Source organism: Coloeus monedula (genome assembly GCF_965178545.1).
Source record: "Coloeus monedula genome assembly, chromosome: 25".
Classification (NCBI taxonomy): Eukaryota; Metazoa; Chordata; class Aves; order Passeriformes; family Corvidae; genus Coloeus; species Coloeus monedula.
The window spans coordinates 6,732,881-6,746,129 of NC_138805.1; the positions used below are offsets into that span (position 1 = coordinate 6,732,881).

Below are 13,249 nucleotides of genomic sequence, written 5' to 3' on the forward strand. Positions count from 1 at the left end.
ATGCGGCAAAGAGGGGATCAGGTGTGGGACCTCCCCGCCACAGTGAGGCTCGAGAGAAGGACACGCGGGGTGTCGGTCCGAGCAGAACGGGTGGCTTTGCGGGCCGGTGTTTCGGATGATAAAGGGCAGAAGGATGTTCAGCAGGAGCAGCCCCCGTGCTATCGCGGGGAGGACTGGGATGCAGTTCTGCAGGTCCCGGAGGTGCTGGGACCCGTGTGCCATCGCGTACATGTCTGTGAGACGCGTGGGTGTGCGACACCTGGATGGCCACTCGCAGGGCGCCGGCCGCTCGCCGCGGGAGGCCCGGGACGGGCGGCGGTGCCGATCCCGGTCCCCGGCGGCGTCGCTGGGCGGCCGGCGGGGCGCCCGCGACCAGGAAGCGGTTAATCGGCGCGCGGGGCTTTTATTTTGACAGGGCAGCGCCGGGCTCCGGCTCGGAGGAAAGTGAATGATCCTGTTTCTCCAAATGATTATTCAGGCTCCGGCGGAGAAAGGAGCACTCGGCCCGCAGCGCCTCGCCCTCGCCACGGCGCCCCCGCCCGCGCCCGGGCCGCCGCGCCCGCCGGCTCCGCTCCCCGCCGCCCGCGCCCGGCCGCCCGCCGCAGCGCGGGGAAGCCGTCCGCGGCCCGGGCCCGGGGCCGGGCGGGCAGCCGGGGCTCGCCGCGGCCGGACGTCCACCCCCGCCGGCGGGCGCGGGCTGGAGCCGCCGGCTCGGTCGGCGGAAGGAGCGGCGCGGCGGGGCGGGGGGCGCCGCCGGCAGCGGCCCCGACCCCGCGCCCTGCGGCGGGCGGCCGAGCCATGAGCGCGGCCCGCGCCGCCGGCCCCGCGCCGCTGGCCGGCCCCCAGCAGCCCGCGGAGCCGCGCCGCGCCGCCCCGGCGGGCTCGCCTGGCCTACCCTGAGCCGCTCCGCCGCCGCTGCCGAGGTGAGTGCCCCGCCGGGCCCGGGCAGCCGCCGTCCCATTGTTCCGCCCCGGGGGGGAGCCGGGGCTTCACGCCGGCCCCGCACCGACCCCTTACCCCGCGCAGCCGGGCCCGCCTCGGGGCTGTCATCCGGACGGAAGGGCAGCCGGCAGCCGCCGTCCGAGCCGGAGACTCCGGGCCAGCCGCCGTACCACCGCTCCCGGGGGCGGCGATAACTTGACTGGGGGACGGCGCCGGCCTCGGCTCGGCCTACCCGCCGAGTCCGGCCGGCTGGGGATGAGCTGTCAGTGTCCCTGCTTGCCTTGGACATTGCCCCTAGTCCGCGGGACCCTTCCCGATTCGCTCTCACGTCTCGGGGATCGCTCTTCCCAGGTCCTTGTCACCCATTGCTGCTGCGGCCGCGGGCGATTCCTCGAGGACAAAAGTGCCTCGACTGGGGCTTTTCTCTAGGTGCAAAGAACTTACTCGGGTTGCGTCTGGTTTTACCGGAGCTGGTCTGGATTTTGCAAGACGTTACTGGTGCTGTTAAAGCCCCACGGAGGATTGGAATTTGCCACGTTTCGCGTGGGGTTTAAACAAATACTCCTGTCAGAGCCCATCCTATCAGGGGAGACTCTCCCCTCTTTTTGCGGTGTTCTACTCGATAGACTTCGGTTCCCTGTTGAGATAAATCAGGCATGTTGTCGGCTTGGAAGGAAAATGAGAGAAATACCTTGTGCACAGAGAGGAACCGATGTAACAAAACCTCCCCTGCATTGTATTAGGGACGTGTCTTTAGCAGGTGGTGAACTTGTTCCAGCCCCGCTCTGCTAGCAACCACTTGCTGGAATAGAAATGCGAGAAGGATGCATATCTGAACACATAAGTAATGTTACATGACAGGGCAGGCTGTTGTGTTGTTGTGTGCGGCGGCGTCTGCACGCCTTGGGGGCAGCTCCGTTTGACAGGGTGTCAGGCTGCGGCAGCATACGGTTTTGTCCTGGCTCTGCCAGGCAAAGGGCTGCCGATGGCGTAGCGCAGAGGACAACCACGCACCTTTGGCTGTGGAGTGATGCTACAGGAGCCCTAGCTGCACACTCTTGACCTGCAGGATCTGCTCTGCGAATGTGGGTACCACTCATTACCCTGCCCAAATGCAGTTTCATGCCAGGCACGCAGTAATGACACGCAGCTCCTTCCATCCATCAGTCACATACAGGGGTTGTGTGTGTGCCTTGCTTTGCTACTTTGGTGGCAGGAGGGATAAGAACAGTGAGTCACCAAGGAAGTGATTTGCCCAAGGTCACTTGGCAAGGCTGTGTTGGTGCTGAATCAAGACCTCCTTTGACTCTGGTGGCTGTGGTAATGCTGGCTGCCACCACACGTGGGTATGTAATACACACCCAAGGCTGGTACTAGTGCAGAAATGTCCAAGTTGATGTTGTTGCCTGATTCTCCTTGGTGGAAAGATGAGCGTATCAGTGTGCTGTCTCTACAACAGCTGTCTGCTCCATTGGGACTTTTTCCAGAGCATTCATAACCTAAGTGGTGAAGAACCTTTTTGTTTGTTTTTTAATGTGTGTGTTGCCATTTTAGCAGAGTAGATGGGATTGGTTGCTCATTACCACCCTGACCTGCATCTTCATTACCTAGAAAATCCATTTCATGGTGTTTTCTGCGGTGCAGTGTTGTAGGTGTTACTATGTCTCCCTGCCCTTGAAAGTCCGTTTTCTCTTTCCAGATCCCCACCACCGGAAAGAAATAAACAGGCAGCAATTAAAGAAAAGCCTGCTTAAAAAACTAGAAACCACAGTTGTTCAGCTGAAGAAAGTAAAAGAGTTGTGTTTTGTACTTTAAAGCCCTTTTTCATCTCACTGTGTTGCTGTTGGAAGGTGGCTCTCTGGCCACTGTGTGACAGAGGGGACAGATAGCTGCATGAAGCAACTGGGCCATCACAGAGCTGGACATAGCAAGCTCACTGGGCTATGCTGCTCCAGGGCAGCTGCCAAGGATGTGCTGGAGTTGCACTTTAGTTCCAGGCTAACTCCAGCTTGCAAGCTGTGGACTTTGCTCATACTGGTCTGGAGTTTCTGAGGTCCGAGCTCAACTCAGCCTTTGACTTTTCTATCGAGTTGTCAACCCAGCTGGCATCGTGCCCTCCATACTTGCTGTTTTGGAGAGAAAAAAACTTCGGTTTTTCTTTTCTCCACTGCTGTTCTCTCCTGCTGAACACTGTGAGTGCTTTCCCTTCTGGCAGCGCTTGCTGTGTGGAGGGATGTGGAAAGGAGGGGTAGCTGTAGAGGAGGCTCTTGGTTCTCTGTGGGGAGCATCAGCTGTGTCCCAACCAGTGGCTGTTTCTTACTGCTGTGGAGATGTTGCTCTTTGTTACTCTGGTCATCTTCAGCTGGTTTCAGAGTCCCAAGATGGGTCCTGGGATTGTTTTCTGTCTCTTTCAGCCCCGTCTCTTGTCAGTACAGTGTCCAGTTCAGAATTGGCATCAGGATAACCCTTGCTTCTTTGCCCTGCTGCTGCTAGGAGGGAAAGTTCTTAGCGGTCAAAGCACTCGAGGATGTGTCTGTATTCCTCAGATGTCCAGATGTGCTGCTGTAATGGGTTTTAATCTGCTCAGGTCTAGTCATTTCCTGGAGATGGCACAGGCTGGCCTCCAGCTCTTAATTCCTTAGGGCTCCATCCAGTTTTAAATACCCTGACCGACAGATCTCTCAAGCTGGTCTCTTCTGGGAGAATAAGTCCCCTGTGGAAAAGCACAAGTTTGCTGTTCCTGTCTGAGAATGCATCAGCGGTCTGTTCCACCTGTGAGCCTGCTCCTGAGCTTCTGTCACTGCCTCCTCCCAGGGATGTCGGCTGTCCCCCAACAGCCTTAGCCAGGCAGAAGCCCAGAGCTTACTCTGAAAATGTCATTTTCCTCGTGCTGTTGCTCTTTTGGCAGAGACCCAGCATCATGCTAGTGCCCTGGACAGAGGAACAGGGTGGGTGGGGGGGGGGGGGTGAGGGGGGGCATGGGAGAGAGGGCACCTAGGAGACTTGTGCTGTGTTTGACTACTTTTGACATTTTTAACAGGAAACGTGGTATGTAGATGCATGGATATATAATATAATGCAGGGTAGAGATATCATAGTGATATGATGTACAGATGCAGCAATATTTTGTCAGTGTTATTTAAGCTGTATCAGAGAAGTGCAAGGAGGATTGCCAACACAACTCTTCTGGAAAATCAGAATCTTAATGCCGGTCAGGACTTGGTGTCAGTCAGCTCTCCTTTCCTCCCAGGAAGATGTTGACTGGCAAATGCATTTTCTGGTGATCTCGTGTGTGGTCCTGTGTTTCCAGAGGGTGGCGGGAGTTGCGGATTCTGACTTTGTGTAGTTGTTCTCCATGAGATTCAGCTACCCTATGAGGTTTCTCACAGTGCTGAAACTCCCCGTCCTGGAGCGAGGGGCCTAGGAAGTGTTGTGGTGGCTTTGCTTCTCAGTTGTGCATCTTCAGCAGCTCTGTGTGGTGCAGATCGTGAGGATGGCCACAGAGATATTCCTCAATTCTTTTTGACTTCTGTTTTGAAGTTGTGTGCTGATTTCCAATGGGCCGGTCTTAGCTGTTTTGGTTTGGCTTCCTTTCTTCACTGCCCCTGGCAGCCCTGAGTGGAAGGTACCCAGGAACTGTTACTGGAGATTGGTGGGCATGGTTTCTGTTGCTGTATTTTGCACTTCATCAGCCTCTCCCGGGGAGGCAGCACCAGTCAAACCTCTTGGCATGGAGGAGAGGCACCCTTCCTTCTTCCCTGGTGGCTATTGCAGGTCATCTACTTAGCACCAGACCCTTCCTGGGAACTGGTTTTGTTTTCTTCCTACCTGATCTTCCATGAAACTCAAAGGTGGAGAGGGTGACAGATTTTGTTCTAACTGGGACCAGTTCATGATGGCATTTGCAGTTGCCACAGGGTTATACTCAGCAGGATCTAGTGTAGAGGAGGCAATTAGTTCTAACTGGCACCTGCTTCTGATTTAAGAGAAAGCCATGCTGTGAAGGGGCAGCTTGTCAGGAGTCCTGCTTGCTCCCTGCATCCTTGGCTGGCAGATAAGTGCTTATTGGTCCCCAGGGCAGCCTGGGCCATGGTGTGGCAGGAAGATGGAGCATGGGTCGTCTTGGCATGGCTATCCGAAGCCTGTACCAAGCCTTGGAAATGGGTGTGCTGCTGTTGGGCATCCTGACTGGCTCCAAGTCCTGCTTGCTTGAGCCTGGACCTGATGCTCCTGCTGCTCTTCTTCCAAAGCATGGGATCGGAGCATCTAAGACAATACGACTCCAAAATGGACAGGGTTGCCTTGATGCCAGCTACAACCCTGCACTGGAGAAAGCAGTGTGAGGATGATGGGCTGCAGTACCCTGAAGAGAGAAGCGTGAATCTGTTCTCCTCTCACTGTGTGTGTGTCCATGTTGGGCACAGTCAGTGTTCAGCCCTTTATGAAGAGGTGGTCTGGTGTCTGAGCACAAGTGGCTTCCCTGTATCCTGGTATCCTTGCTGAATTGTCAGATGGGTGCATCAGGCAGTGGTTTCCAGCCCCTTTTCCACTGCCTGTGATGGGAGGACAGTGCCTTCACTTGGCATCATCCTGCTGCATCGTTCTGGGCAGCTCCAGACAGAGGAACATGCAAGCTATGCCTGGGCATCTTTGGGAGACAGGACTTCCCCAATGTGGGCAGCTTGTCTGGCAGCTTCAGCTGGAGCCACTAGAGAAAACAGCACTTTGATGCTGGGTTTTTCTTCCCCCAAAGAACTGGAGCTGTGTTTGGGTGTTGGGTTTTTCAGCTGCGACTCGGGATGCCTGGAACCCCAGCTGGGGGATAATGGGGAGCCTCTTCTGATGCTGGGGTAATAGCCTCAAGATGGCTTTAGGACTGCACTATGCAGTGTGCCCAGAGGTGGGGCGTCACCCTGTTTGGTGATGAGCGCTGCTGGAGCCAAGTCCTGGGCCAGAAGCCAGGTTTGTGATCTGTGCCAGAGAGGGCGAGACTTGGAAAGCGAAGCAGAGCTCCTCCTAAGTGAGAGATGGACTGAAATACTGAGCAAAACCACAGAGTGCTCCTTGTTCCTGCCTATGCCTACTCGTCTTCTTTCTTCCCAAAGTATGTGGGAGGCCACAGGATGGATCTGCTAGGGAGCAGGAAAGCTGTGCTCCTCAGGCCCGTCTGCATCATTGTGCCTCTTCAGGGTGCTGCTTGGGTTGGTTTTTTGCAGTTTTATTTTGCTGTGGTTTTTTTTCCTTTTAACCCTGATATTGCTGGATCTTCCCCATCCTTGCTGTTACTGGTTTGACAGCCACCTCCTTGCAAGGTGTGCTGTCCAGAGCAATGGTGTGCTTCAGTTGCACTGCTCTTTCTGTCATAGGTCAGCTGAGCAGCTTTCCTTTTCCTTGCTCACCTCCTGCTCCTGTGGCTGAGAAGAGCAGTGGGCCAGGATATGGTTTGTGTAGAAGATGCTCTGTGGCACTGCCTGTTTACAGACTCTCTGCTTCTCAAAATGTAAGCACAGGAAATGCCAGGCTCCGCTGGGGTTTGTGCGAGCAGCGTGGCTTCTGCACGCTGGGTGTCTTGCAGCCTCTGGCCACAGCAATCTTCTGCCCTGTCACAGGATAGAAGAGGTTTTAAGCACTCTGCAGAAGCAAGGGCTTTCTTTTTTTTTACCTCTGAAATAAAGGCTAGGAGGAAAAGTGAAAGGAAGTGACTTAACCAAAGACAGGAAGGGAATATGTGGCAGAGCTAGGGACAGAAGCCAGAATTCCCAACTCCTGCTCAACACTCCTACTCTGCTGCCTCTCTGGGTCTCAGCCTCCTATTCAAGGCATAAGCAGGGTTTTCTACTCTTCTGAGGTCAGGAACTCCTCTCTTGAGGTATCTTCAGTGCTCGGTGCATCTTTGAGTTTTCCAGCAGGATTTGCCCAGCCAAAGCTAGAAAGCTATGACTTGTGTGATTACAGCCAAGTTGCAAACTGTGTCCTTGGCTACTGAGTGGAGCTTCTGATACTCCAGGGAGCACCGTGGTCCTTGTCCAGTGTTCACCCTGCAAGGAAATGCTGCTCTCCAAGAATGCTGTGCCTTTGTTTGGAGGGCCATACCCAACTTTCTCTTAAGGGTTTACATTAAGGGTCCTGTTTCTCTCTGCTTGCAGTGTATCCCCCGCTAAACTTTGCTTCATGAATGGTCTTCCTTGATTTGGCACCCAGGGCATGGTACCTGTCTGATCAGGTCTGCATCAGTTGCCTGGTTCTGCAGGCAGGGACTCTGGATAATTGCAGTCTTCCTAATAGAAAAATAAAATCATAATATGCTCTTTGGCAGGAAGATCCTGCTAAATAGCTGTGTATCAATGAATAGCTGTACTCCCCTTCAGATGGGCAGGGGCTCCAGTGTTGCTTCATTCTGTTGCCATGCTGGGCTTCAGGCCTCTGGAAAGGCTGCAGCTGGGAGAGAATGCTGGTTTATAAAAAGGTGGCTAATAAAAAGCAAGGGTCCCAACAACCCACACTGTAGGTCTTCCTGCTCAGGGTGGGGAGGAGCTGGATGGGGAGCTCTGAAGGGTAGTAACTGAGCAGAAAGGCTGCATCTCTGGTCAACTCTTCTCAACATCAAGCTGGCCAAGGCTGTGGAAACCCCTGCAGCACTGGAGCTTTCACCACTTCCTTGGCAGGATTTGTTCCAGCACTGATCTGTAGCAGAGGATTGGGCCAGACAGGGCCTGAATGGAGCAGGTCCGGCCACAGGCAAGCCTCAAGCATGGCAGTTAGGCTGGGCTGAAAGCTGCCTGTGTCCTGCCTCTGTGCAGCCTTGTTTGAACTTTCCTCTGGCAAAGAGCAAAAGGAATCGGGGAGACCTAGGGCTGGTCCAAGCAAGTTTCCTCTGTTTTGCCCGCCCCCACATGCAATGGGGGGGTGGGGGTGATAGCAGCAGCTCCAGACTGTCCTCCCAGAGCAGAGTGGTTTTGGGGGGGCTTTGGTCATGACAGCTTTTGAGCAAATGTTTCTTTGCCTCTGGTGTTCCCTGCCTCTTGGGCAGGGAGGGGGAAGTGAAACTGTGGTTCAGACCAAGTCCTCTGGATGGCAAGAAAATTGCTGAGTAGCCGGTTTCCAGGTTGCCGAGGTTCTAGCCAGGGCCCGGTGTGGCTGCCAGAAGCAACAGGCTTGGAATTTCCTCCGCCTGGTGCCAGCTCCACTTGGGCTGGCCACAGCACCTCTGCTGGGGCCGTGGCTCCGCTTGAGCTCTGCAGATGGGGCGCTCCCAGAGCAGGGGTTACACTGGAGCTGGAGCTGCCCCCCTCATTCTCACAGCCTGGTTTCTATTTTCTTTTCCAAGGTCCAAGATGTTTTGAATTATGCAGCCTGCGCCTCCCGCGGGGCTCCTTGAGCAGCCGCCTAACGAGCTGAGCTCCTGACAAACTTTGCTCTGGCTTTGGCTATGCTTGGAAAATTTTACAGCCTTTTCAGAAAAAGGAAATGCCAGGAAAGGCCTGTCTCTTCTTACTTTTATGAGGGGGTCCCAGTTGAGAGAGGGTGAGATGAGTTTGGAAGAGAAGACAGGAAGGATTTTGTATGTGGCGGTACATACACTTTCTAGTGATCAGGGTGAGCGGACTCGGTGATCTTCCTGTAGTGGGCACAGTGGGGGCGAGACCTGCAGGGCACTTGGTGGATGCACCATGGACACAGGAAGCAGTGACTCCTTTGCTGCAGGGAGGTGGTGGTCTGTGTCTTTCCTCTAGCTGCCAGCATAGCCACTGGCTGTTTAATTTTCACTAATTACGCTTTTTCTGAATGGCGATGGTTTTATTTCTACTGTGGTCGCAGGCCACGTGGACGTGCTGCATGTCGGTCCCCAAGGCTCGGGGGAAGGATTGCCACCGGGTGCTGTGCTGGTGGTTTCCTTATCAGGGGATAGCACAGCGCCCAGGCAGAGTGTTGTGGGCATAGGGGTGTATGAATGCAGGTGCTGCCAGCACGATGTTTTTACCCTGGAGGGATAGTCTTGTGTCATTTCTCCCTTTGGATGAGAAACCATGTTACAGAAGGAGAAACTGGGACCCAAAATAAATGGTGACTTGCTTGCCTTCCCTTTATAAGATGGTGCTGAGAAGGGAGCAAGGAGCCCTCTGTTTTGGGTAAACTCCCCCTTGGTGAGGTGCTGAAAGTCTGCCCTTGCATTTGTCTGGTTTCCTTCAGGAGAGCCCACCAGTGATGTCATAGATCTCTCAACAAGTACTTCTGTCTGGAGAGGCACTGAGGGTACAGGCTGGTCCTTGCCATCCTCCTTGCATGCCCTCCAAGTGTTCCAGATCCCTTTCCAATGGTGAAAACGTATCTGTGGAGACTGGGATGGGGTTCTTGGTTGGAGCCTGTAAAAACACAGCAGCCTGGGGAGTTGTGGAACTTCTCCAGTGGGAGGGGTCGAGGTTTCTGTGTGATCCATAGGCATCAGCTGCTGCCAGTCGTTGTGGATGAGCATCAGACATGAGCAGTGATTGCTCTAGGTGGAAGGCGCCTCACACTGGTCCTGCTTTGAGGGCTTTGCCCATTACACTTGTCAGGAGTGTGGCTCTGGATAGCTATTTGATTTGGCAGCCTGTGCAGGCCTGGTAGCCCTAAGAGTGGGATGCAGGCACCAGAATTGTGCCCTACTCTCCCTTTTTTCATCGCTCTACCCATCCTCTGCTTTCTGCTGTTTTGGACAGGAGAAAAAGCACCTCCTCATGGCTGTGTCCCCTCCTCCACCTGAGAAATGAGTGATATATCCCCTTTCCTTTCTCGGGGCTCATGCACAGAAGCTGAGATTACATCTGGCAGGAGAGGCCAAGCACCTTCACTCTGCTGCTGGGAATTTTGAGAGTGGCCCTCCTGTTGGCTTCTCACAGTGATGAGCTTCTCCGTCCCAGCTCGTTCTCAGAGCTCAAAATGTGTGGGAAGCTGCTGGAGACGCTATTGAAAAAATAGTTAAATACTTTATTGTTATTTATTTCTGTGATGCCATCTGCATATATATGGTTTAGAATGGCTGAAATGGATGGTTTTTGTACTCTTTAATTAGTTTCCTAATTTTCAGTGGGGACTCCTGTTTCATGTGAACTTGACATTGTGAAAGAAAAGACCAAGCTCTGCTTGTCCTGTTTGCCGTCAGAACAGTACAAACCCAAAGGGAGCACAGATAAGTGCAGGGGCATGGCTGTGCTTCAGTCTGTAGCACCTCTCCTCCCAACACATTTCCACAGGTCAGAGGTTCAGTAATGATCTGCCTAGACTGCCCACCTCCCTTGGAGAATGCAATGTGAGTTTTTTGCTCCTCATTCTCTTAAAAAAAAAACCCAAAACCAAAAAAACCACCAAAGCAAATAAAAGCCGCTCCAAAACCCAAAACCAAAAAGTCAGTTTCATGAATTGAAATTGCAAACATCTTGTTGATAAAAGAAGAGGTGCTTTGCCTAAAGCAGAGCTTCAGCAAAGAAGTGTCCAGCCATTTGCAAATATCTTGATATAATTTTAGCCCTGATGTGTTATTTTAGTGAGAAGAGTGATTTTTCCACCTGCTTGTGTGGTCAGGACCTTACCTGTAAGCAGTTGCTTCTCACCCCACCTTGCGATTTCAGAATATTCGGAGACTCAGCTACTGGTGGCAAATGTTTATAATTTAGTTTATTATGCTTTTTAATCAAAAGCAATTTCACAAAGTCCTAGTCTGATTAAAATGTATTCCTTATATTAGTAGGGTTTGGTCTTCCTTTTTTTTCCACCATACTATAAGAGCCCCAGGCATTTTTCTGATGCTGTTGCAATAATAGGCTACCATTGATAAGTCCTTTCCCCAGAACTCCAAGTAGCAGCCTAGAGGCCCTTGGAGGGGCCCATGGAGGTCCACAGTGGGTAGGTTTAACACCAGTGAAGCAAACTAACTACCCTGGGATTTCTGTTTCTGAGGTTGATGCTGGCAGTGCCATGTTCTGAGCTCTTTCACTGGAAAGGGACAATGTTGATGTCGCTCAGGGCTGCTGATTCCTGTCTGGGTGATGACATTTATATTCATCTCACTGCAACCAGATGGAGAAGTTAATTGCTTTGCCCAGCCTCGGGTTGAAACAATACTGCAGAAGAGGGTAACTGTGGCTGGTGGTTAGTTAGTTGGAAGCGGAGAGAGAAGAGGTGAGCATATCCAAGAGTAATGCCATGTTTTGGCATTGTCCTTCCTCCAAGACTTGGTCCTGAGCATATTGGGTGGCTGCTCTTTCACTGTTTGATCTGTGGCTGTTTCTGTCTGTGTGTGGTCCAGTAGCTGGGGCTATGGTGGCTGTTGGCAGTGTTTTCAGAAAAGCTACCGGGGGTATGCAAAGAATTGATCTTTCTTGGAAGCTGACAGAAGAATCCCAATAGCAAATACTCCAGGAAGTCAGGCTCCTACTTCTCTTGCTACCTTCTTGCCTCCCCAATGGGCACAGGTATTGATGTGCCCGTACTTCACCTCAGATCATGTGCAAGTGGCTCAGTGTGAGGTGAGAGCCCAGCAGTGCTTCTGCCAGACATGATGTGCTGATGATCAGGGAGGGGATAAGGCAAAGCTGGGACTTGGCTCAAGAGGAGCATCCAGGCTCTCCTTTGCACACAAGGTGCGTGTCTGTGGGGTCCTCCCTGCTCTGGTGAGCTGTGGCTAATGGCTCACCCTGGACTCGGAAAGGAGGAGGGATGTGGGGGAGTTGGGATTGTAGCATTGAAACAGTAAGGAATCTGTGCTTCGCCCTTGGCCAGTAGACTAGTCTAATGCCATGTCTGATTTGCATATCAATTAATTTTTATTTTAAAAGGACTCAAGTGGACCCCAAGTGCCAGACTGCATTTCAGTATGCTGCAGGAAGAACCCAGGAACTGCTTGATTTCATCTGAACAAGCCTGTGGATGGTACTGCTTAATGAGTCAAAGATAACCCTCTGGGTGAAGTCAGTTCCTCTCAGTCTAAAATGGGCAATTGCCAATTTTTCTGGGGATCTTCAGATCCCATTGAACAGTCTGGGCAGTGATTGAGTGAGAGTCTTGTGGTCACTGGTGATGGTCAGGATCCTCTCTGATGGTAGGATGCCTTGCCTGGGACCTGCCACTGCCCTCGGGGGTCCCAGTGCCAAGGGACCAATTATCTAAGGTGCTGCTTCCCATCATTGTATGACTTGTCAGACCCAATGCTACTCGGCTGACCACATCTCGGGTTCAGGACAAAACCCATGGGAGAGGGATGGTTGCAAGGTAGCTGCTGGTTGTAGAGCTCCTCTGGTCAGCCTCACTGCTGTGGGATGGGGAGAAAGCCAACATCCCCTGCCCAGAGGCAGGAAATGAGAACCACGTGGGCTGACTTGGAGCGTCACTGGCAACTCATGCTTGCAACAAAAGCAGTGTGGCTGGGATTGGGCTCACGGGCTGACTGCCATGGCGCTGGTGGTCTTGTTCAGTGTCCTCCATTTGCAAAGAGAGGGGGGGCAAAAGGAGTGTCCCCATTTGGCTCCAGTGCTCAAAGGGGGAGGCTGCAGCCAGAGCTGGTCTCTCTTCCTCTTTCTGCTGTGCATCCACCCTTAGGCACTTGTCTGGGCTCTCACTCTGAGTGTCCAGCTGTTGCATATGCCAGGAATAAAGGCAGCTCATGGGCTGTGGCACGCTGCCTTCGCCCAGGCCCCTGTAGACAGACTTGGCCCCAGCACAACAGCTGTGCTGGGGTTTGCAGCTGCCACTGCTTCCAGGGCAAGAAGGGTCTTGCAGTTTTCATGACAGGGGTTTTTTCTCCTGCATTTGAGGTCTCTCAGCAGTCATCCTGAAGTCTTCCTCCAACCCCAGCTGAGGTGCCAGGACTCCCACTTCCCATCACTGAAGTAGTGGTTATCAGAGGGTAAAGCAACATAAGCTTTTAGGTGGACCCTGTCGTGTTTGTCCTGTTCCATTACAGTGCAGCAGCAGTGGTACCAGCCGCTGCCTTCCTCTCCTCTCTGGGCTGGAGCGCTGCAGGCTCTCAGCAAATGCTGTCTGCGGACATCTGCTGCCTCCTCCCCCACTGCCTCCTGGCAAGCGGCAGCAGCTTCCCAGCAAACAGCCTGCTCTTTGCATCACCCCCCACACACCCGACCAAAGCTCCCTTCTGCTCTTACAGGCACCTTCGCAGGACCTTGAAATGGTGGTTTCCCTCATGCTGGCTTGGCTCCAAGCAGCCTTCTGCTTCACAAGACCATAGCTGAAAAAAATCAGGGTGCCTGATGGAGGAGAAAGGCTTATTAAAGGTGATGCTTACCGGGTTCTGGCTCATGATTCAAACAGGCAG

At 53.3% G+C, this 13,249-nt stretch overlaps 1 protein-coding gene across 3 annotated transcripts in view; it reads left to right on the top strand.

Annotated features, from left to right (window-relative positions):
- Window positions 1-13,249, top strand: part of BCL9L (BCL9 like) — a gene marked incomplete at its 5' end in the record, with an annotated part of 46,891 nt that continues 33,642 nt past the window's right edge. Inside the window, one exon of one of the 3 annotated variants that reach the window (XM_082296991.1) lies at window positions 1-21. In XM_082296991.1, coding sequence (XP_082153117.1) covers window positions 1-21 — 21 coding nt within the window. Of the gene's footprint in view, window positions 22-792; window positions 924-13,249 lie in introns of those variants that run through there. The other 2 variants (XM_082296990.1, XM_082296992.1) reach the window with 2 other exon arrangements.